General features: G+C 29.4%; 1 protein-coding gene across 2 annotated transcripts; it reads left to right on the top strand.

Annotated features, from left to right (window-relative positions):
* Window positions 1-1,073: 1,073 nt before the first annotated feature.
* On the top strand, window positions 1,074-25,155 carry LOC107445228 (protein gooseberry). Of its 2 annotated transcripts, none has more exons than XM_016059576.5 (10): window positions 1,074-1,342; window positions 7,672-7,844; window positions 8,892-9,032; window positions 9,703-9,847; window positions 18,546-18,745; window positions 20,105-20,243; window positions 20,336-20,481; window positions 21,982-22,163; window positions 23,128-23,237; window positions 24,174-25,155. In XM_016059576.5, the coding sequence occupies exons 1-10, from the start codon at window positions 1,285-1,287 to the stop codon at window positions 24,275-24,277; spliced, it is 1,398 nt and encodes a 465-aa protein (XP_015915062.1). In that variant the 5' UTR covers window positions 1,074-1,284; the 3' UTR covers window positions 24,278-25,155. The 2 variants fall into 2 exon arrangements, with proteins under 2 accessions (XP_015915062.1, XP_015915061.1); XM_016059575.5 differs by having other exon boundaries at window positions 1,108-1,342; window positions 7,657-7,844.
* The last annotated feature ends 423 nt before the right edge of the window (window positions 25,156-25,578 follow it).

Here is a 25,578-nt window from a genome sequence, read left to right as displayed (position 1 = left end):
TCTGATTACAATTTTAATAAAATTATAATTTCATTAAAATTGTAATTTTACTACTATTAGAAAAACGATAATCGTATATAAAATAGGCAGCTGTAATAACTTATTAAATTTACAAGCAAAAAACTTCAAAATTTCGGCGAATATAATCAAATTTAACAAACAAACAAATTAAATTCTAACAAACATTTAATAATTCTAACATTTAACAAATTAAATTCTAACAAACTTCGTCATAAAAATTTTTAAGAGAAAAAAAAGAACGAAGAAAAAAAAAAAATCAAAATTTCGGTGAAAATAATTATTTTTACCACAACGATACATAGAAAAATTGAATATATTTATTTACAAAAAGCGTAAAAGTCATGTAACTAATTGCAGTACCGGAAAATCTTGGGCAAAAAAAAAAAAAAAAAAAAGAAAAAAAAAAACTGTTGTTTCATTATCATTAGAAAAATCCTCCCCTCTCTAAAGTAAAAAAAAGAGAAGAAAATAGCAGCTATGTAATCCACGATTACTTCCTCTTCCGGTATTCCCGAACTACTCCTTCATTTGTTAAAAAACTTCCAAATTTGGGAGAAAATAATCGAATTTATTTAAATTTTAACAAACCACGTAGTAAAATTTTCTAGGAGTTTTGTGGAGTAAAAAAAAGCGCGAAGAAAAAAATATAATGTGAGAATGAAATTCCAGAATGTTCCGAGATAAGTGACGCAATTAAGTGGACCCCACTGCGTGAACTTCATGGATAAATGATAAGGCAAAGTTTATTACCTCCTCAATCACCTTCAATTATCCATTTAATAAAATGTTGGTCATATAAAGACTATGATAATATGACCCATAAGTAAGCTAGTTAAAATCAAGTCAGATCAAGTGCACAATCCTAAACAATACATCACATAGCTTACATAACAGGTAAAGCAACATCTTACTGCCCCTCGTTTAGGGACCCCATTTCAAATACCCTCCCCTTTTTGAAAAGTAAAAATTGCCCAATGAAGACAGGAGGGCCGGTTTCGACCCCGCCTCTATCACCCTTCTACTGTTATCGTTTAGGGCCTATTCTGGTATGTTACTTCCCACTTTTTTTTTTAAATGTGGACCATCAGCTACTGCTTATACAGCAACTTGGCTTGTCATATTTAGCACGGTCTGCAATTGCTTCGTTTCGCGATTAGTACGCTGGTCTTAACTTCAGGTGCGACTAAACAGTGTTTACAAGTTTCTTTTTTGACTCTTTTTTATATCTCGAATTTTTTTTTATTGCATACTTCACATTACATTATGGCTATTTCATCTCATCTCAATATAAGGTCTTTATACCCAGGTTATCCATTTCAAGGTAAGATTGATTTCATCTATTTATTGATTTAATTTAATATGACAGATTATATACCAGATTTTAATTTCATTTGCTTGGATTGTTTTTACTTGTCTCTTGTCTTTAGTTCAGGGTTTCCTTGTCCAAAGAAGGGGAAAAAAATGGTTGATAGATGATTGTTCATAGTTAAAATTTTTATGCCGATTTTTTCACTTTTTCGAATTAAAACATCAAACCTGCGAAATTTCTGACATGAAAAGCTTAGTGGAATAAGCAAGTGACGTTTCTGGGGTATATATTAATCGGGTAAAATAACATTAAGTGGTAGTTTCCATATGGGTATGTTTAACGTTTTTTGAAGAAACAGAATTGTTTTTGTTTTGACTTAGTGACTTAAACTAATCCACATTAGTTTTGAGTATACTTGCGGGAGTTTTATTTCAAATTAGTTAGAAATAATAAAGGGCAAATAAAAAAAAAGGCAAAGAATTATTAAGCCCATCCTTCTAATAAATATATAACAAAACAGTTAAGGTACCAATTTCATTCTTCTTACCCTGACTAGGGCCACTCTTAAAATGTCACTTACCTGGTTTTTCCACTAAGTTCTTCATTGTGATCAGTAAGGATAATTTTAAAAAATTCTGAAAAGAAATTTTTTTTTAATCACCGCTTTTTTTCCTCTTATCACGATTTTCCTGGCTTATTTTGTTTCAAACGTTTTGTGTTAATAATAGGTAAACTGAATTTGCTAAGATTATTTACTAAAATTGATTACGGTCTCTTTGTTTATTATTTAATATGATTATTATTTGCTAGGTTTGGTTAATACCCTTAGATACTTAAAAAAAAATTGTAACCTTTTTCTCTTCAAGGATTAGTTTCTGTGAGTGGGGGAGGCAAGTTGACATTCAGCGTAAAATGGAAAAAGTTGTATCAGAACTACTTCATAAAAACATTTATATCTGTGTTGGATGACAAAGCTTTTCTTTTACTTTTTGGCAAAGTACTTTGTTTGAACTACTATGACATGTTAGCAGTTTTAAGGATTATATTTTATTCTAAATATTAGCCACATTTGTGTCATCCTCTTTAGATTTTTTCCTTGATTGTTGCTAGCCTATGGCACGTATCCAATTTAACCTTATTAATGTGCGCTTTCAAACTTTGCTACAATGATGTTAAAAGTACCATTACCATTGGAGAAAAAAGTTTTTAAACCGAGAGGATATTTCAATCTGAAATCTACCATTTTCGCTTTAAAAAGGAATTGTTCTTTGATTTTAGATCTAAATATAATTACATACGTTACAGAGAGTACAGGGTTTTTTCAAATTTATTATGGTGGTATATAAATTTTGTTTTAAAACATATATCATATTTTTGAAAAGTTAAAATGAAGAATTCCTGACAATCACAATAATTCGATAAACACATATAAAGAGCTATGTTACGGATGGGTTTAAAATTTAGACCATCTAAATAATGGTTGCTAAACCGAATGGACTTCCACTGCTAAGTTGACTACCACTATAACAATTTCTAGGACCACTAGATGTTCTGATCCTGATATTATTAATAAATTATAATAAAAGAGTCTTTGCATCCACTGAATAAGTTCTAATGAGGAAGCACTCTGGACGCCACTTTTTCCTTTTTTTTAAACAGCTATTCCATTAAGAGTCCATTGAAAGATACCTATGGTTTACTTTTAACTTTAAGGTTTACTATAGGCCTACCTTAACCCAATTTTCTTTCATACTTCAAATTTTAAATTGCCAACGGAGGTGAAAGAATTAGGCATGAAAAATTTATCCAGCGGTCCTCTTAACTGTTACTTTCTAATATGGAGAGGGGGATACCTTGTACCATTACCACTTCTTCCTATCTAGAAGGTATTGTCATAACACATTGTATACAAGTAAATTTCTTTAAAAATTGCTTATCTCTCTTATGGCTCTTATCGATGAAAATTTAGGTAAGATAATATCAGAGCTTGCACAAAACTGTCGCTATAGCTGCAAAAAGCACCTTGTTAACTATTATGAAACTTTAATTTCAGATTCGATTCGGTCCCTTGAATCAAAAATCAATGTAATTATAATTATTCGAATGAAATAGATTTTTTTTAAAAATTTATTAATGTATAAGAATTACTGTAAAGTTAACGCAAAGGAACTTTTCTCACTCCATACTATTTGAAAATTGCTATAAATTTCAATAATTATATTTATTTTATTGTGATAAAGGGACAATGTACGAATAATACTTTTTTATCTAGTTTTTTTAAAAAAAAATTGTCAAAAATTAAAATGTTGTGTCTTTTTTCTTAATATTTTTAACTTATCAAAAGAGTAAGTCTCTGAGAGACAAATGCTTATTTAATTGATACAATATTTATATTGATATTGTTATATATTTATAATTGCATCAAAAATACGTAAAGGATTAAATGTTACTTTCATTCAACTTCAAACTCAACTTTGAGTTTAAATTTTTTTTTTCAAATTATCTAATGACGTTCGAAGATTTATTTAATTTAATTAAATTCAAGATAATTGATTTAATAATTAACTGATTTGATAATTAATTTATTGATTAATTGATGCATTAGTTATATTAATAATATTATACATTATATAACAACATTAATAATATATAAAAGATTAAAAGTTGATTTCACTCAACTTTAAACATAATTTTGTATTTTTAATTTGCTTAAAAAATAATATTTTTAACAAAAATAATAATATCTAATTACGTTTGAAGATTTATTTAATTACATTGAATTCAAGATGATTGATTTAATAATAATTTGATTGATTAATTGATAGTTTACTTAATTGCTCCATTATTTAAAATATGTGAAGGGTTAAAAGTTCCTTTCCTTCAAATTTAGCTTTGTATTAAGGTGCTTTTTTCCCCTGATTCTTCACGTGACGCACATGCAATGTAGAGTTTCTGAGGCAAATCAGTTACCCTGCTATTCACTAAATACACACATTTTAGAAAAGATTGATTTACAACTTGTGGGGTCTTCTGCTACTGGAACTTTGTACACGCCAGAAGGTGTGGGATTATGCCTCATTAGAAGTGTTCAAATTGAGGAAAAACACATTCACGGGTTCTGAAATGAGATTAGGATCAAGATTCTTAGAAAGTAATCTTAGAACAGGAAGTGAGTTCTATACTTTTGGACAGTGAGGAGCAAGATGACCCCCTTAGGAAGTCCATTTTGTGACTACCGATCTTCCTTGGGGTCCCTTTCTTAAAGATTTCTGATAAAATTTTTGAACATCTGTTAAAATTAAACCATTTATGCAACGAAAAACTACTCCTTGTTCTATAATACTATCTATATTAAAAGTGAACTTATTTGAAGATGAGTTTTAAAGATTAACAAAATTTATTAAGTATTTCATTTCAATACAATTTAAAACTCACTAGTTGAAAAGTATTATTTAAGTTGATTGTATAGTGAGTGTAATTATTGGAAGTTAGAAATTGTTAAAAAAATAAATTGTTAAAAAAATTATATTACACAAAATAATTCTTGCATAATTAATTTTTTAAATATATATAATGGTAGTCGGGTTTAAAGACAACATCACCTCGTGCTTAGATTACAATCTTATTAAAAAATCTCTTTTTTTCTTATCAAGTTTTCATACCAGCTAAAATCAAAAGTAAAATTACTAAATAAATTCAACTTAAAAATTGAAAACAATATTGTAACTAGTAACATAAGCAATTTGTAGCGAATAGAGTGCTTGAAGTGGATGATACATGCATTTCATCAGTTGCATTTTTAATAATTTCTTTTTCCCTTATAGGACAGTTTTTCTTGCGATCCTTATATTTTTTTAGACATTATTTTATCAATTTTGATTGATTTTTGTTTTTATTTTAAGAGCTTTTTTTTAGTGAATTAATATTTTTCTATATAAATTACCGCAAACTTAGCATTGAATTTCTCATTTTAAATATTTCCAATAAAACTACTACTAGTCTTACTATTGTAAGATTTTTTTTTACAATTGCTTTTGACTAAAGAAGTTTTTAGGATTATCGAAAAATATTCGATAATACAATGCAATTCTGATGTTCTTGCAGATTATTTAATCCGTATTTATCTTTTTCTTATATTTACTAACACTTCCATTCATAAATTACAAATTTATTTTAATCATTTATTTTTTTCGTTAAATTTATAAATTTAAGTCACGATTAATAGTTTTAAGAAAATCAAATATAAAGACGGTGTCAAAATTTAATGGGAATCATTTTTGATTTATAGGTCATTTTTAATGGTTTCTAGAAAGTTTTTTTATTTTTTTACTTCTTTGCATTTTTAAGAGCATTTTTTAAGAATTATGTAATCAACATCCTAGTCCTGGTTAATAAAAAGAGATAAAAAGATAGACACTTATTTAGAAATAAATTGGTACAAATAATTATGGAAATTAAAATACACTTTTTAAACTAATTTTTATGAAAATATATGCAGAAATTTTACCATCTTAAAGTAAATCTTTTTTTTACAAAATGTTTTAATTTTTTTTTAAGTGTAAAGCATATTTAAATTTTAATAAATTAAAACCAAATTATTATATTTCTTAAATAGCATAGTTTATTCTCCTTAAAATAATTTGCTAAATATTTATCCATTAAAAAAAAAAAAAATTCCTAAAAAGAATAATATAGTTTTTTGCCTTTGCTTCCTTAGCGGTCAAATGACTGACCCCTTTGGCAGATTATGACGCGCTGCTTACTGCGCTACCGAGGCACGACCCCTTTGGGTGAATGCCTAGAGTCGCGTCCCTTCGTTTCTGCACAGCGCAGATAACAGAAACAGAAAAGCTATTAGATCATAAATTGATAAAAAATTACATTAATAATTAAAAATAGTATTTTTTCCCCACTGTGTTTGCCAAAATTTTAGCCGAATGAAAATAAAGTAATAAATAAGAACATTTGACACAAATGCTTTGATCAATGCTTGCCTAAAGCTAAAAAAAATTTTTTTTTTACAAAGTGCAAAAGTTATTATAGTATTAAAAAAAACATTGATAGTCGATATACTAATATTGTTGTAACAATTAAAAAATTAAAAAAAAGGTCGTTTGTCTTAAAAATTGTATGGCTACATTTACTAAATGCAAGGATTAAAAAAAAATAATGAAACAAGTGGGTGTAATAATAAAAATCATATTTTAATGATTGTAAAAAAACAAAAACAAATTGTGAAATAATCGTGCTACTCATATTTATTTACATATTTGTGTTTTTTTGAAAAGTAATTAAGCTATTTTAATCAGAAGTATAACATTATTGAGAGTGGGAAAGAAATTAGTTTCATAACACTTGCTTCACATATCCTTTAAGTTCAAAAAACTTTTAACTTGCAATAAAAACAAGCATGAAATTAGTAGAAATTTATACAAATATATTTAAAAAGATAAGCGATGTAGTTTTTTTGATATAGTAACAAATAAATTTAACGAAATCTAAAATAAGGATAGGGTTTACTTCGTGTTACAGAAAAAGGACATACTTTACTTTCGGTTCTACAAGTAAGAGTCTTTTTTTTAAAAAGTTTTTCATTGTTTCAACAGATAATGCTTTGACACAAAAATTTCTTCAGTGTTTCGATTTAAAATTTGACTTTTAGTCGCTGCGAAAAGTGCTTGTTTATGAAACCGAAACTATAGTATGACAGTATGTGCTTTATTCTTATTATTTTGCTTTATTCAATACACCATGAGGTCATCTTGCATAAAGGTTTAATAAATAGGACATTTTTAAAAATTATAAACAGAAATATTAATTTTTAGTTATGATAATTTTCCTAAATTAGTAATGATGCATTTAGATTTAATAGCAATCTGAAAATAATTTACATAAGTTTTAGCTAAGTTGATAAAAAAGAAATAAATAAATAAAAAATAAATAAGAACTAACATGCAACGTGGAAAAAAAAATGTAGAAAAGGAGACAGGCTTTTTATTTTGGAATATGCGTGTTATCTTGTTTTCTTCATTATTTTTCTTACTTTTGACAGTCACGCTAAATTTTATTCTTACAAGTCCTGACGAGTTTTACAGCCATTTTTAGTTATTTTACGAATTCGGTTTCTCTAAACCATCGCACCATTGTAGATAAGCGTAGTAAGTAAGATTAGTATTCATGAATGTTTGCATATAACGGAAGCTTTAGGACTTAGTCAATGGGATTAATCCGATATTTACTAATACGTTCATCAAATGAAAGTTTAAGAAAATATGATATTTTTGTTTCCTGCTCTATATTATAAATCCTATGATCAACAAAATCAGATTTTCTATTTCAAGGGCAAGGTCGGATGAATCAGCTGGGTGGAGTGTTTATCAATGGACGACCTCTTCCTAATCATGTCCGTCTAAAGATCGTAGAATTGGCCGCAGCCGGTGTCCGTCCTTGCGTCATCAGTCGACAGTTGAGAGTATCTCATGGATGTGTGTCCAAAATCTTAAATAGATATCAGGTAAAGTAAAACGCATATTTTTGTTGTTTTATTTTTTGGCAGGATGTTTTGAAAAAACATATTTTACTGCAAATCTCTTTTAATGCAAGTAAAGCAAAGTGAACATTTTCAATATATTGGTGTTTGAATTTCATGAAAAAATTTTTATTGCAGTATTTTCGTTGCTTTCTTTTTCGTTGCTTTCTTTCGTTGCTTTCTTTTTCATGTTTATCTACAGTTGAGTAAACGATTGATTTTGGTTTGTTTTCACAAATGAAGTTTAAAATATATATACATCATGGAAATATTAAGATAGAGAAATGTTGTGAAAACCCTACAGTAGCTACTGATAATGAATTATCAGAAACTAAATTTTTAATATCAGCAAATTTTGCACATTTGTTTTCTAAAAAGTTAAAACTGTAAGCATATGTAATTTAATTTTTATTGTGATTGAAATCTATAATGGAACTGAACGCTCTCCCCATATCAGATAATAAGAGAATAGAAAAAAATTGCGCAATCTAAAAATATGCATTTTTTTATTGCAATAATTGTTCAATTAATGATGTCCAGCATCTTAGCATGTTTTTTAAAAGCCATTTATCTTTGACAATTATTGCCAATTAATGACCTTAAATTAATTTAATTATTATCTTTTCAAAGTCGTTAAAATTCTTTTCATTGTTCTTTCATTCTTCTAAAGTTATTATATTCTACTCCAATCTTGTAAAAATTATTACACTGCTCACAATTTTATTTAATAAACCATTGTTTTTACAATAGCGTTATATTATTTCTGTACTAATTTTATTTTCATCATTATTTCTACTGTTATTATATTATTTTTTATTAGTTCTATTCATTTTATTATTTTTACATTAATTATTGCTTTTTCATTATTTTTTATATTAATTTTCATTTTTTCATTAGTTTCACACTGATTATATTTTTTATTATTATTCTTACCACAGTTAACGCCAGTATTTTACCCTAGAAGGATATTTTTTAAATAACTGTCTTTTTCCCTTGAATCAAAATATGAATTTAATTTTTTTTCTTTTGCAGGAAACAGGTAGTATTAGACCTGGTGTGATTGGAGGAAGCAAACCACGTGTTGCCACTCCTGAAGTTGAAAAGAAAATTGAGGAATATAAAAGAGATAATCCTGGTATTTTCAGCTGGGAAATCAAAGACAGACTAGTCAAGGTATGTATTATAATGCCGATTCAGTTGTAAGCAATAAACAGCACATTTAAGAATGAATTATGAAATTTTTTTTGCTAAATGGAAGTTGTGCGAAGCTCTTAATTGCTACCTAAGAATTCAGTTGATTCTGTACCTAACAGTACAATTTGATTCTTTCACAATTTAGATATTTTTATGACCATTAAGTAAGCAAAATAGAAAAAAATGATCTCACAATTAAACTTTAATCAACTCATGAAAAATTCAAGATGTATAAATCTATATCAATCGATTAAAAATAAGCATATATATTACTTAGATACCAAATTCACAAGCCGTGGGTTTTTTGAACCCGAACACTGTAAAAAATGTATACTCAAAACTCATTCAAATTTTTTTTTCCGTTACACTGAAAAATTATTATTTATAATTGCAAAAATATTACGTATTAAAATCTCAATTGGAATTATTTCTCATTAAGAGCAAATTTTAAGATTTAATAACTTGAATTTAATTTAATACTTTTAAAAATGTTTCATTTGTTTTGAGTGTAAATAAATGAAAAATGCCTAATTAAGAAATTGCTGTGTTGTCCACGAAATGTAGATAATTATGAAACCATTTTCAACAAAGTTTATTTTTATGATGATTAAACAAATACATAATTCTTTCTTATTATTTTTTTTCCAAGGATGGTATCTGTGATAAAGAATCAGTTCCGAGTGTCAGTTCCATCAGTCGTGTGCTCCGTGGTTCACGCCTTGGTTCAAGTGAATCTGGTGATTCATGTGACGGAAGCAAAAAGGCCGATCACAGCATCGATGGTATTTTGGGAGGTAAGTTTCCAGATTGATAACTTTAACGTATTTAAGTTTATTTTTCCTAACTTACTTACGTCAATTTCTGAATAAAATGTAAAAGGTCGTGGATAAAGTTTTAATTTTAACCTTGCGCAATATTATATACTGTCACTTTTAATTCACATTTAATAACAAATGGATTAAGGGAAACTTCTGAAATTTGGCTTGAAAATGTAGGCCTAGTGTTTACCAATTTGAATTAAATTGTCTAAGTGTATTTGAAAATCCAATAAATTTTACATTTCAAATAACACAAATCATTCTTATTTTTTTCTTTTTCATGTGACTGCTAGTTTGAATTTCCCCGATAACTAAGACTTTCGTTATAACCATGTAGTCTGAATGCCACAGAAATCCGCTTTTCATAATTTTTGTGAATGAGCTCAAAAAGACAAAATGTGTCCTAATGTGTAACTCCAAAAATAAGGATTCTTTTATTTCTTTTCTAAAAAAAGGAAAAATTAGGAAATCGAATGAATAAATTAAATTATTATTGAAGCTATAAAAGGAATTCCAACGTAATTATTGACACGATTATTCAAATAGTCCAGTCTATTGCTCTATGTGCTTAGAAGACACTAAAATAACATTTTTTTTCTCTTCTTGAATTCAACTTTTATTCTAAATTTTAACATTTTTCACGCGTTTCCTTTTTCCTTTTGTTTTTTAAGAAAATTTTAAAAATAAGGAATTTTTACGCATAACGTAAGCATTGTTCATATTTTTCCACCTTCTTAGTCAGCAAAAATTATCGAATAACAACTTTCATTTCTTATTAGATGCTTACGTAGTACTTGAACAGCTCTTAGTATTAATTAGTACTTGATTGTTTAATGTTTAAGATAGTTGGAATATCGGTAATGGATCAGATTTATAAAGCAATGAAAATGTAAAAGAAGAAAATTACTAAAATAAGCATATTCAATGGATTATTGAGTAAAGTAAATAGACCTGATACAGGATAAATCTAAATAAACAGCCCACTAAAGCTTTGAGTGTTTGCTGAGGGGGTCGAATTGATACTGTGTTTGCGAAACACTCGTTGGAGTGTATCAAGGCCTCTTCCGCCGCATTGGTACTTCTCTTCTCTCGCAGTACTTTTTTTTAATCTGAAATAAACCAACTTTAACATAATATGAAGTGTGTTTTCATTTACAAAAAAATGGTTCAGAATATATAGGAATTTAAATAACATTAAAAGACTGCTAAGAATACATTGCCTTTGATAAAGGATATTGGAACGCACTATCCGAAGTCTATTTATTAGTTTGGGGCAATAAGTAGAAAAAAATATTTAGTGTAGACTAATTAACAAAGTAAAATAAAAATATATCGTGATATCGCAATAATAATAATTAATTTGAAAGTGTTATAGATAGGTCGAACATTGATATTTGATTGCCATATCAGAAGTCTGTTATTTAGAATAATAAATAAAAAAGCCCTTAGTGCAGACTAATTAACAAACATAAAGCAAAATAAGAAATTATCGCGATTATAAAAGCTAGTTTGAAAATTTTATGTATAGATAGAACATAGGTTCTGTATGTGTTAGTCTGTATCCAATCCACAAATTCAAGCATGTAGAATAGAACAATTATTAGGTTAAATAAAAAATAAGTTTTTAAAAAATGAAGCGCTCGTTAAAAAAAGTTAAAAATTTCTGATAAATTTTGTAAATCAATTCATTGAACAATGAAATTAAAAACAGTGTTCTTAACTTTTTCATAAAATCGAAAATAGTTCATTTTTAATTGGCTGGAATTCTAGTGCTCATCTGGGTCCTCATGCCCCTAGTCTGTTCCAGATCAACCATAGTGCCCCATATCATTCATTACAGTTTCACAAAAGTTGACACTAGCGAAGGAGTGACAATATGGAATGCGATGAAAATATTTGTTCGATGCACTAAAAAGCATATTCGGTTCGAATAAAAGGCTTTTCAAAAAATAGTGACGCTAGCGCTAAAATCTTCCAACAAAAGCTATGCAGCAATAATCTTAGAGAACAGTTGTTTTGCAAAACCACAAAATGTCCGAGTCGTAAGTTTTGGATGCTTTAACTGCGACGACATTTATTGCAGTTCCTTTTTAAACTTTTATTACGATGTCGGTCAGAGGCTTGGGTGAAATCTCCTACTTTATTACTTGGCTGTTTGCTTAATCCCTCGTAATCCTTTGCAGAAATGATCTAAATCTGTTTGTGGCTAACAAAAATTTTTATGTGGGCTTTCATCGCGTTATGTACCTGAATTGACCACAGGCGAATGCATTATCACCTATTTAGCTTTATTACAAGGATATTTCGATTCGGTGAAATTTATCTTAAAGCAGTCTGTACTGCAGCATTTAACAATCTATTTACACAAGATATTTTTGTACGATGATTCATTACGGCAATGTTAAAATTTTTAAAGCCTTTAATATTGATTTATAAGTACCTGGATCAACTATAGGCAAATGCATTATCACCTATTGAGGTTTATTACAACGATATTCCGACTCGGTGGAATTTACCATAAAGAAATCTTAACCGCAGCTGTTAACAACAATGTATTTATAGGGATTTTTGTAAGATGATTCATTATAGCTATTATGTAATGTTAAAATTTTGAAAGCTTTTATTTTTGATTAATAAGCCGGCATTAGGCAAGGGTTTATAAGGTAAATTTAATGATAAGTTTGAAACATTAGATATTAACCCTTTCGCGCCGTCTGTCACAAATACGTGCCAGCATAAAACCGTATCATTCAGGATAAAAAGATAAAACTGGTAATCAAAGTAATTCTTTAGCAGTTTATTTGTGGGTGAGTTATAATTGCTTGATTTATTTAATTCACCATTACTTTGTTCAAAATAAAACTATTTAGTTATACTTTGAACTAACATTGATTATATATATGATTAAACTAACAATAATTAAAGTAAAAGCAAAGTAAATCTGTCAAATTAGCAACGACCACATTTAAGTTACCGTTTGTTATTTAATTACACCTTGATTCTGATTTTGTACGAATACTTTTCTGAATCACCCGTCCCCAAGGGGTTAATTGACATTGAGAGCAATTTTATCGCATTAAAATTATTATTTTCCCTAATGACTTTTCTTCACTTCAACCAATGAAAAGTTTTGCTAATTTTAAAAAGGTTGAAAATGTGACATGTTTATTTTCTCCTATTGGGCCTTTTTTTTCTCGTCAAATAAATGATGGCACAATTGAATATCTTATTTCTGTCAGTTATCTTGCCCATTTCACCCGTTGAAAGTATTGCTAATCGATGTTTCAAAGTCTTCAACAAGACCCAAAAGTGACACTCGACGTTGCAATCAGCATAGAGAGATCTACAAACACAGAACGAGTAGCGTTTGAAGGGTGCAGAAAATTTCCCGTGAAGAAAAGTCATTAGAAAGATGTTTACCCCTAGCTAACAAATCCTGTCCATCCGTATCGTAAGCAGTAGCTTTAATGTGTTTTTACAAAGCAGCGTGGGGTGTCCCCTAGTACAGGTGCCGAAAATGAGCGTGAAGACATCGGTCCACCCCTCAAGCTGATTTCCCAAACGATAGTCGAGATCCCATGCTCCCAACGGACAGCAAAAGATGATCTATAATATGGATCCTTCCGTTTGATTCCGGCAACTCAAATCCGGTGGTATCAAAAATTACAGAATGGATTGCAAATTAGCGGAACCATCCATTCAGAGACTTATTCCGGCCCCCCAAATGTTCTATTCGATGCGATTCGATATAGCCGATTGCCAACCTCCACCCTGCTAGAAGAAGTTCGACAAAGAACTATAAAGGGGGATCACTGAAAAAAGTTTGAGCGTGTGGGTTAAAGGCGATTTCAATTCAGGATCATACTCTATGCAAAATTAGCCTAAATGCGGGGTTCGATTCTTCACACGGCTATGGAGTCAAAAATAAAAAAATAGCCATCTGCTATTTGCTGCAGACATTTTTAGGTTGGGAAACAGCAGCTGCCATTATGTCTCCTAAGCTGTTTTTGTCACCAAAAAGCCATCAAATGGTGGAAAGCTTGTTAAATGGCGATTCTAAACCAAGCCGAATTCCTCATCTTGCCTATTAGTACCTTGAAGGTACTGACTCAACAAGCGTGAGAACGAAATTCGTGAAGCTTCTTCGGTGTGAAGGGTTTTTCCCAACACTTTCTTCCGTCTTTTAACTAACAAAGACTGATTTTTCACTGCATTTTACACCTCTTCAGATCGAATATCCATGATATTTAGCGTGATGGGTTTCACTTCAAATTAAGCGTCGCACTCTACCACATTGAAGTCACTTAACCATTTATATGGTTCATAAGAAACTCTGCATCGGAAGTTGTTCTCAAATTACACTCCCTCGGACTTTTAATAATCATGAAATTTCTATGTCCAATAATCTTCCTTTCAAACAAGTTTGTGCTGCTAAATCCGAAAATATAATTGACTGTCTTCTTTTCGTCTTTTAAGACCAATGTTAACTCTAAAAAAAATTATTGATATTATTTGAGTTCTACACTCTCAGGATCATTGGCAACATTAAAAAATACTAGAAAAAAATATCAATGCATATATCAAACACTAAACATTTCGGTTTCTTCTCTTTTATGTTGATATTGGTTTTATAATATCCTTAGTAATAATAATTTAAATAGCTTCGGACTCTTTACATTTGTAGACACATAATTTTGCAGTTTTTTTCCTGAATTCGACAATTTTTGAGGGAAAGATGTTTTTTTTTTCATGATTAATTAGCGGTATGGAGAGAAGCTGCATTCAGACACACCTATATTTGAAAATATGCTAACAACTTCACATTGCTATGCCATTACAGTATTTACTATTATTGAGTCATGTCCGAGTTTATTTATTTTCTCATTGTTCGAATTTTTAATATATTTATAATATATTTTTTGAATCTGAAAGTAACAGCACATATTGTCTACTCCGTGTTGACAGAATTTTATTTCATTTAAAAATGTTTATAAGACGAAAATGCAAACTGATTTTTACATATCGAAGTAATTAGTGCAAATTGTATTCGTGAGTTTCTTATTGTTAGTCTTATAATATAAACCATAAGTGTGTGGATTTGGAATTCAGTTTCTTTTATCATAACATAAATTCTAAATATCAATTTCAATGGTAAGAGAAAAAAAACAACAACTTTGTATTTGTTTTATTCTAGCTTTGCACAGTTTACTCGATCTATAGAATAGTTTGTTATCTAATATGTCTTTTTACATTCAGTAAAGTCAGTTTGGAAAGAGAGTCATTTCGAAAAGCTACCAGTTATGAAATCTTATTTCCAAATAAATTTTGCAGAAGAAAAATGCTAGCCTTAATCATAATGAGTAAGGAAACACATATTTTGACAAATGATAGCAGCACAAATAATGAACCATGTTTTTTAATTGTAAATTTTCTTAATTAAAAATACAGCTATATTAAGCTTTTGTTGGTAAATAAAATTTGGTAAATAAAAATATTCTAAACAAAGTAGGCTGATTTTCTGGCCAGTATCAGCCTGGTAATGTCTAATAAAATTCATAAATGTCATGAAAATAATTTATTTGTATAATTTTGTGTTTGGCCACAACATTTTCACGTTATAAGCAGAAATGTGGTGAAATAATTCGAAAATTGTATAAGTTCAATTTTAGTTTGTTGTTTTTACAAATGGAGTCTGAATTCGAATATTATAAAATAGTATTCTAAACATATGAAAGCAGTATTCTTGATTTTTATTGTTTATTTCCGACATTTAAACCAATTTTAGGCCAAGCATAGAAATTTTCTTAAAAAATGTACATCTATGTCTGAAAAATTATACTTTTACTTAATAAACAAAAGGGTGCGTATTTGTACCAGTTTCCACATCAATAAACAATCATTTAGTTTAACACTAGTCTTTTTTTATAACAATCTTTTAATATCTTGCAGAATTTGCAGTTTCAATCCATCATTAAACCATATGATTAATCTAAAATGTTACAATTATACATTTTCAAAAAGTCGAATTTGTCAATAATTATTTCAAGTTCAAACCAATAGTTTAAAAATAGTTTTCAAACCAATCTAGTTTAAAAATTTCTCAACAGAAAGCGTTGACTCCAATTAAATTACTAATATTTAATAGATGTTTTCAAATCTTTTGAAAATAGCAGAAAAACAAAATTAGTGAGAAATATAATTCATTAAAAAAATATTTATTGCAATAGTACGGTTTCGCACCTTTGGTCAAAAATGGATTAAAGAATCTATTAAATCGCATCAATAACAGTTATATTTAATTGACTATGTACGAGTTATTTTTTTTACAAGAATTCAATAAATTTCAGAAACCATCAGTGAGTTCGTGTAATGAAAAATATAATAAAAAATCTGTGGTCATTTTAAAAAGGAAGCACCCTAGAAAGAAAATCAAACCAAAAATTCCAGGAGATTTTTTTCTTTTCTTCTTCTACCACAATACACTTCTCAAGGAACCCAAAGAAAGGCATACCTAGGTGAAGAGAGAGTGTTATTTTCTTTCAACTCAACAAAATCATAACATGATTTCCATTAAAAGAGGTGTTAATGGCTTTCTAATCCGGAGTCAGTATTAGAAAAGGCAGAAAGTCGAGATACCGACCGCCATTGTCAAACCTGGTGGGTGTTCTTGTTGGCGGCATTTCTTCAAAGGAACTTTCCTTTGATCCGCACAGTTGGCGGACCATGTAGATGAATGCTTCAATATGAGGTGTGAGCAGTCTAGGAGTTATTGTAGTCCGGCATTTAGGATGAGTCCCGCCTTCCACTGTCCGGCTGCTGCTGGAAGTCATTCGTCAGCTCCGTCACCTGACTTTTTTTCTTCAAGGGTGGCCTCCATTTTGAATGGTGTCCCACCATGAAGACTTTTGTCAACAATAAATGGCCGCCGGCGTTGTGGAGGACCCCAACCAAATAAAGTTTTCAAAATAAGCGTGTTTCCATTTTGTAAACAATCCAGTGTGGGTCTCCGAAAAAAAAGAAATATGAGATTTAGAAGATATCATAAGAAGAAAAAGCTACGCATTGCTAAGAAAGGAAACACGTATTCTTTATAGATATGATTTAGTTTTTAATCAACCACAACGTTGCATAATAAGCAAAATAAGAACTTTCTGATGACTATAGTAAATGATAAAAACAAACGTAAAAAACCACAACTATATAAGATTAAAAAAAAATATAGCTAAAAATGCCCTGAACGTTTTGACGCTACACTGTAGCCTCATCTTAAGTGTACAGTATAATTCATAAAAAATGTAACAAAAGTGTTAAAAATAAGGGGTGATAATGACAACTTAACAAATGGCTATCTATTAGTAATGTTTTTCATTGCTATTTTGTTTAATTTATTTAATTTTGTGTTATTGTGTGCACTGAAGATGATGCTGCAGTGTAGGATTCAAAACTTGTGTACTATTTCTAATTATTTAAATAAAGTGAATTTGAGAATTTTAACGTTCGTTTTTGTCTTTTAATACGATGTAGATTTCAGTGGTCACATCAGATTCGTCAAAATAGAATAAAGATAACATTATTACTTTCGAAATATTTAGAAATTTTAGTAAACATAACGTTTCATCACACTATCAATAAAACATTTGCATATTCCGATACAGAGCTGTTAAGTAACATTTATTCATGTTAAACCACATGTGTACCTTTAAAATTTGAATATTATTTGATAATAAATTCACTACTTTACTTTTCTTTGACAGCTAGGAATGAATTACTCTACTGTTACTAAGATTTCCTTGCAATGTAACATAAGCTCACAAAAGTTATTGTCATTATATTATTATTATTTTTACTTTTTTTTAAAAAAAAATAGAGTATTTTGCAAGAGAAAGTCGCCAAAAATGTATATTTCAGCCATCTTTTTATTTATTTATTATTTTATCTTTTAACACATAAAAAAATAAATAAAATAGTTAAATTTCCTAATGACTAGACAACCGAAAATTGGCAAATATTGTTATTATTAAAATTGTTGATTTTTAATGAAGATTTACAAAGATAACTTTATGTAAATTTTCGTCATAAAAAATCTCTATACAATTTTGAAATTTGTTAGAATTTTTCTTCATTTGAGTTTTTGGCAGCTTTGCATAATTGAATCGTTTTGGGCAGTATAATAAGCCACATTTTCCGATTGCTTAGCTTTCTGAATCCCTAGTTTTAAATAATAGCAGGAAAGGCCCTTTTTTATGTACATAAGAAAGAAAATTCATAATTGCGTTAAAATAGTTTTGGGAAAAAATCACTGCGAAAGATGCCATAAAACTGAGCAAAAGGTAACTCGAAGAAAATTTCTTACCTTTCTTGTAATTTTTCATTGTAATTGAAAACTTCGATTAAAGAAGATAAATCAAATTATATTTTATGTTATACAATCGCTTTGTAAAAGCATTCAAACAGTATAAATAATCTTACAAGATTCTTTTTTATGTGACAAAATCATACCAACTATTGCTCACTATATTAGACGTTTGGCCGTAAGAGGTTAGGGACAATTGATTAGGAACAACAATGCTAAGGAGCAATTGGTTTAAAAATATCACTTTTGAGATCACTTTGATTGGTCAATTAGAGTGACGATTTAATATTTTGCATAACTGAGTAAAACTTTTCTCTGCAGGTCGCTTAGGCAACGATGAATCTGATTGTGAATCAGAACCGGGTATTCCTTTAAAACGAAAACAGCGCAGATCTAGAACAACCTTCAGTGCAGAACAAGTGGAAGAACTGGAAAGGGCATTTGAAAGGACTCAATATCCCGATATCTACACCAGAGAAGAACTAGCTTTGAGAACAGGCCTCACTGAAGCACGAGTTCAAGTGAGTTTTCTTTAGCTTTTTCTTATTTTTAAAAAAGTCTGCTCATTCCTTTTATTTATTTCACATGAGCAAATCTGTAAATTTTTTTTTAATCTGTTTTATTTGTTTTTTTATTATCCTTTATTAAGCCATTTTCAGCTTTAACTATTTGCAACTTTTTAAATGTATCATATCATGCATGACTATTTACATTTAAGAAAAGTTAAGGTATTTAAATTTTAATTAGTAATTGATGAGCTTATGCTCTGTTCGGCGAGAACTGAAAGCAAAAAGAAACAAAGCTGACATTATCCTTGGCTGATTGTCGCCGAAGTTATGACGAGCATTGCTAATTTGACAATACTGACTGATGCACGTTAAATCTGTCGAGTCTCAAAGTCCTCCATGTTCCCACAACAAATCAATAACTCTGGGGGTACTGATCCAGGAGTTTCCTTGTCTTCTGGATTGGTTCAAAATTACAAGGCTACGGAGTTGAACGTAAGTAGTCGTAAACCCATGAAATTGGGTCGGCTGTTCAACGACGGTTATAAAATAAAATAAAATACTGAGTGAGAAAACAACCGCCGATTGCGCAAGGAACCGGGCAGATGTAGGCAATGTTGGCGATAGGTTGCAACTCTTCTTCACTATCAGTTTTCGGTGAACAGAATATACCGGAAAATGGTTTTAAGAGACATTTTTTCATATTGGGAAAAGTTCTCATTTTACTCTCTAGCAATACAGCATTATAATTATTATTTTACGAAGTTTTTCAAAGCTTGTTAAGCTAGCTGGATGAAGGCACTAAATGAATATCGAGAGAGCATTTTGCAAAAAGCAGTCAGTGTGTAACTTTAGGAAGTTTTTCTTTTTGGTGCCAAATTAAAAAGTTAAGATGGAAATTGAAAGGACGTGACCAATTTAAAGAAATTTTTGAAATCTAAATTTTCTTACTGAAATCATGAGAGCGAAATAAATGCAAGTAAGGTATAATCTTTATTTCCTGTCAAAAAGGATTTTCTCAAACTCACTAAAATGTCACTAAGAAATTCCATCCACTCAACTCTTCAACTATGTAATCTGTTGTACTCAAATTTATTAAAATGTCACTAAGAAACTTCTTTTATTCAACTCCGCAATCATGTAAACTAATTTACTCACATTCACAAAAATGTCACTGAGAAACTTCAGTCATCTCTTCAATTATGTTAGTTTCAATCATTTAAACTACTTAAAATAAGAAACTTCATCCATTTTATCCTTCAGTTAAAAAAGTTTTTAGCTTTTCCCAGCTTTATTAGTATTTTTATACTTTTAATCTTATAACAGATCAATCATTAAAATTAAATCTCTCTTTTTTTTCTTCAATCTATTTAGGTATGGTTTAGCAATCGTCGTGCTCGATGGAGAAAGCAAGTTGGAGGCCAACACTTGACTGCCGCTTTTTCTGCAGCACCAACTGTTCCGTTGGGTTACTCAGCCAATCCTCACTGCTATGAAGCAAATGCTCACCCTGGTAAGACGAGTTCATATGATTTCATAATTACAGTCATGCAGCAATTTCCCCCCTTCTTTATTTTATCTGAATGCATTCCTTTTTGTTTGCAGATGCCAGTACATGGCATCGAGCACAAGCCCTGAGTGGTACTACATCTACATCAGGATTTCAACCTTCTTTCTCCTCAAGTCATTCCACAGCTTATTCACAACTACCTCCTGAACCATGCGTCAATCCAGCTCCACTAGCCCAACAGGTAAATAAACTGTTAATTCCACAACATAAATTAAACTCTGTAAATTTCAAAACCGTTAGTGATATAAATACTAAAAGTATTGAAATACAGTATTGTTTTCAATTCATGACCAAGAAACTCTCACGATGAGCAGTTTTATAATCAAAAATTTGGAAAAGGCAATATGTTTGTCAGCCATTTTTCAGCAGTTAAAATTTCGGCGAAAGCGACCGTTGTTTTCAAGTGCTATTTCTCTAACTTAAAAGAGCCTAAGGTTTTCTTTCCTTTATAGTTTGGAAAAATATTGTTGTTTATAATATTGTCAAATGTATGGGCAGAAAAAAGTAAAGAAAGTGAATTTTATAGTTCAAGATTCCAACAATTATAGATTGCTAGAAAGTCCAGCAAATTTTATATTTTGATGCACATATTATTTTGATTTGCATATTATTAGAATATTTTAAGACCTATCTATTTAATGTTCTCCAGATTTTTATTTTTATTTATTTATTTATTTTATAACTTTGAACTCTATAATCGAATTTGAGCAAATTTATTCTATCATATGAAGAGGTAGGTAGATGAACGTTCGAATTAACATTTTAGGAAATACGAGTAAATTAGCATTGTATGTTGACAATGAAGATAAAAATTATCTTTGGCCTGTATTTTTTCCAGTAGACTTTTAATTAGCGAAATCTGTTATACTCATTTCTGTTACATCTCTAACACTCATTTAATCCTTTGTAACTCAACAACTCTGATTTAAGAAATATTTACGCGGATGTTAGAATACATCATATTAAGCGTGTAAAAAGTAATGAAAAAATTGACCTTAAAATTAAAAATTTATTGATAAAAAGCATTTGATGAACATCTCCAATATCGTGAAAAATTACACAAAAATTCCAATATATTTAAAACTTCATGTGAAAAATTTTGAAATTGTTGTTTTTATGGTAACAAGGTCTCACACCACATTTTTCAATCCCTCCTTAGCCAAATATACAATCAAGGGGATTGTTGTAAAAAAATTGTATACCCTGCAATTATGTCGTGGAACAATTCTTGCTAAACGCATTATAATATTGGCAGCTGCACCAAGACTTGGTTCCCCCGAGTTTGCAATATTTTCTTTGCTGAATTTAGTTCGATTTTATAGGTAAATCCACCTCATTATAGGATTGAATTTTCATGTATGTTGCAGGTATGTAACATGGTGATACAAAGGGTTAAAATTTTCGTATTACGTCGCTTTTGTTCTTGGCATTTTAATTTACTGCCAAAGATGGGGCTTTCTTTGTCGAATACTTACAGCTAAAATGTCTTTAAGCCTTCTTTCAATCTACAAACATTTAAAGATAGTAATTTTAATATCTTTATTTCCTGATTTCTGTGAAATTTAAATAAATAAATAAATCTCTGGGACGAAAAATTTTTTTACGACCTTTTATCAAAAATTCTCAATTTATGTAAGTATAATTTTGGATAACTATATTTAATTTGGTTTATTTTTTACAGATGTTCTCTATTTTGGGAAACTCAGTCAATACTAACTCCCAAGTGTCTTCTACTTCTGAATTCCATCTACCACCAACAAACAGCGAGATGGGATGGAACTCTGCAAACATGCAACCTCGACCCGACACTACATCTTCGTGGAACCCCGCACCATTTCCTACATCAACCGAAAACTATACTGGGTAAGTTCTCACTTTCATAATGGCTTGTTTACGAGACCTAAAAAGCAGAAAAAAGAAGGAAAAAAATAGAAAAATTTAAAAAAAAAACGAAAGAGAAATTATTATAATTAAAAACAGAATAATAGAAAGAAAATAGAGAAATTAAAATAGAGAAAGAAAGAAAAAATGGAAAAGTTGAAAGTAGAGAAAAGTGGAAAAGTTCGAAATAAGAACAGAAGAGAAAATGGTGAAATTAAAAATTGAGATAGAGAGAGAAAATAGAGAAATTTTTAGTACAGAAGAGTTTGCGAAGCTGAATAGTTACTTATTTAAAATATTTGTTAGATTTAAAGTTCATCCTCTTCTTGTAATTAAAATATTTATGGTTTAAGATTAACACTTTATTTAAGTAATTAATGAGTTGAATGAATATATTCTGAAGAAAAAAAAACTTGCATCTGTCAATCAATGCACTAGTACGCATTTATTTGAAAAACAATCTTTCCTCTTTAAAAAAATAAATCTAAGCACCACCAATACTATCGTGCATTAAAAAATCTAATATAAACGACAAAAAATTTAGATTTTTAATTTTTATTTTTATATTTGGCATTTTGTACTGTGAATAACTTATTTTTAAAAAAAATCTATTGAGGAGCGTTTACGGTTTTTCAATTGTACGGCAGTATATGAATTGTAAAGCAAATACGGTTTCACCTTATACATGAAAATCTAAAATGGTTTTCCTTTCCATTTTAATATCATGATCCTCAATTGTTTAAATGGCCCTAAAGCACACAATAAAATTTTGAGAGAAGTAATTTTTGTAAAAATTGTTACCAAATTGACAAACACTCACAATCTTTCGGTAAATTTTGATAAGCAGCCACGATACATGCATTGCGCAGTGGCTTACCAAATAGAACTGCAATTTGAATTTAATTAATAAGAAATTTAATTTAATTTTGTATTTTTTTTATAATAGGATGCTTAACAACACTGAACCTTACGTGAGTACTGCATACAATAACTTACAAGCTGCTCATCACTTCATGGGTTTGGATGTGAAACCTTATACACCACAATTCCCAACAGGTGAGAATTTGTTATATTTCATAAACTAATTGCCTTGTCAATCACTTCCTCACCATCAATGCCTCGACAGCCCAGGGTGGGCATTGGCCTTCTCAATAAGTTTTTTCCAGGCTAATCTTTTTTTTGCTAGTGTTTTCCAATTTTTAGTTTTTAAGACCCTTCTCTAGGCCATCGATCCATCTCGCATTCGGCCTCCCTCTTTTTCATGTGCCAACTGCTTGTCAATCACTTAGTGCAAGCAAGACACCACACTAAGCTTGCTGAGAATAGAAAATTCGTTGCTACTGTGCCAAAAGTACGGACTTGTCAATTGGATACTTGCAACTAATCACGTGGTTGTTAAAGTTACAGCTTAGAGACATGAGTTTATTAAGCTGAATAATTTTTTTAATTAGATTTATTTGGATATCATAAAGCAAAGTTAAGCGTGTGTGTTGAATCTGATTTTCTGACGTCACTAGCAGATATCCAATAGTAAAAGCGACAGATTTATCGATTTTGACATGATGCCAACAAAATAATACCTAGCAAGAATTATTTAAAAATTTACAAATATTTAAATACCAAATCCGGTATTTGATCAAACACGAAATCCTCGAGTTATACCATCAGAATAGGTTCTTTATACCATTAACAATAGTTGCCTAGCTATTGTATTCTGACTAAATATTCTTTGTTAAAATTAAATATTTCAACAATAGGCCAATATCTCGAGGCAAGTAAGATCAGCGCTGGACATTATTCGATATCTCTAAAAGTAAACTTTATCACAAAAAAAGGCAAAGCATTTGAAAAAAGCATATTGAATCATATTTCATTCAGTTTATATCATTCTGTACACTAATAATTCACTGCATTTTCTATTGGACAATTAATATCACGTATTACAAGTAGTAAGCTTGTTCTCATAAAATCAATTTCTTTTCTTCTTTTTAGTCAACTCAAATTCAGTATATAAGGAGTTTGACAATTCTTGCAATGGATTAGCATCTCTAAGACAAAAATCTCGACAACATGCAACTGCTTTAGGAATCTACTGATGACATGAATGGGAATCTACTGATGAGGGTTCAAAAGTCTACTGATGATGATTCAGAAGTCGTCTGGTGATGATTTAGAAGGTTAATGATGATTCAAAATTGCAACTTCTTAAAAAAAAAGTAACAACCTGTTGATGACTACAGTTCAGTCTGACTTTCGGAGAACAAGTTGAAGTATAGCATTATTAGACCATGTCATTCTACCTTGTCAACTCAGAATTCTCAGCATACAAAGGAAAATGGGAATCATCAACAATACTATACAAAGTATGAATAATTTACATGATGCTTATGGAATTGTTGAAAATATTGTTATACTTGTATTGAATTATTGTACCTTTTATGGAGGTAAGGAGCTTATATATGAAGAGTTACAAGAGAAAAGTACTGAAGAAAAATTCTGATCATGTAAATTCTGATCATGTAAAAATTCTGATCATTCTGATCAAAATTCTGTGTCTCATTAGTGTTTTTGAAAAAAAAAAAATATATTTACTACGTGGATATTCTGAGTCAATGATATTGTAGATTTGTGCCAAGTTTTCATTAAGAGAGTGATTACGGGATTTTGAAGTTTTTTGAAAAGTTGAAATAATTTCGACTTGTACATTGTATTGATTAATAAGTATTAAACATTTTTACTTTGTCAAGATGTAGCATTTTAAAAGGGTATATAAATTAAAATTTTTTTTGTTCCTAAATGTAAATACTATGATTTATGGTTATATATCATTTTTCGACTTTTATAACTATACTATTTTTATAAGACCAAAGAAATGTTCATCTTTGTGTATGCATGTTTAGTTACGTTTAAAAATTTTGGTATGTGTATATAAATTTATTTTTGTGAAAAATAAATAAACATATTATATTTTTAATTGGTTTCTTTATTTTATTTACTTTCGGGGAGAATATCACTTGAGCTAGCTTCCCTTTTTTCAATAGTAAGGCATCTTGGATTTTAAGTCGAATTTTTAAAATGTGTTTTCTTGATATTCAATTTCAATTAAGAGTATATTATTATATGACACAATACCTTTCAAATAAAAAAAATACTTTATTAGATTAGGTGAAATATCACTTGATAACTTTAAGAATCTTTCCAAAAAACTTTAGAGATATAAAATGATGTGATTTTTGGTTTCGGCTTCGTAATTCAAAGCTGCACGCGTCTCAACTTTTAGATTTCTTAGAATTTAATTTATTCTATTACAGTTAAAACTGATAAAAACCGATTTGGATAAACCTAAAAAAATTATTTTAACGTTAATTGCATGAAAACAAACATACTTATCAAAAAT

This window comes from Parasteatoda tepidariorum, chromosome 2 (assembly GCF_982258835.1).
Source record: "Parasteatoda tepidariorum strain Cologne lab strain chromosome 2, Ptep-v5.0, whole genome shotgun sequence".
Classification (NCBI taxonomy): Eukaryota; Metazoa; Arthropoda; class Arachnida; order Araneae; family Theridiidae; genus Parasteatoda; species Parasteatoda tepidariorum.
This window is presented reverse-complemented; position numbering and strand designations above follow the sequence as displayed.

Excerpts from the sequence above, each read along its gene's own strand:
- LOC107445228 (XM_016059575.5), top strand. The coding sequence starts at position 1,285 with ATGGCTATTTCATCTCATCTCAATATAAGGTCTTTATACCCAGGTTAT. Across the intron at positions 1,343-7,656 it reads CCCAGGTTATCCATTTCAAG|ATTTTCTATTTCAAGGGCAA; the intron begins GTAAGATTGATT and ends CAACAAAATCAG. Across the intron at positions 20,244-20,335 it reads TGAAGCAAATGCTCACCCTG|ATGCCAGTACATGGCATCGA; the intron begins GTAAGACGAGTT and ends TTTTGTTTGCAG.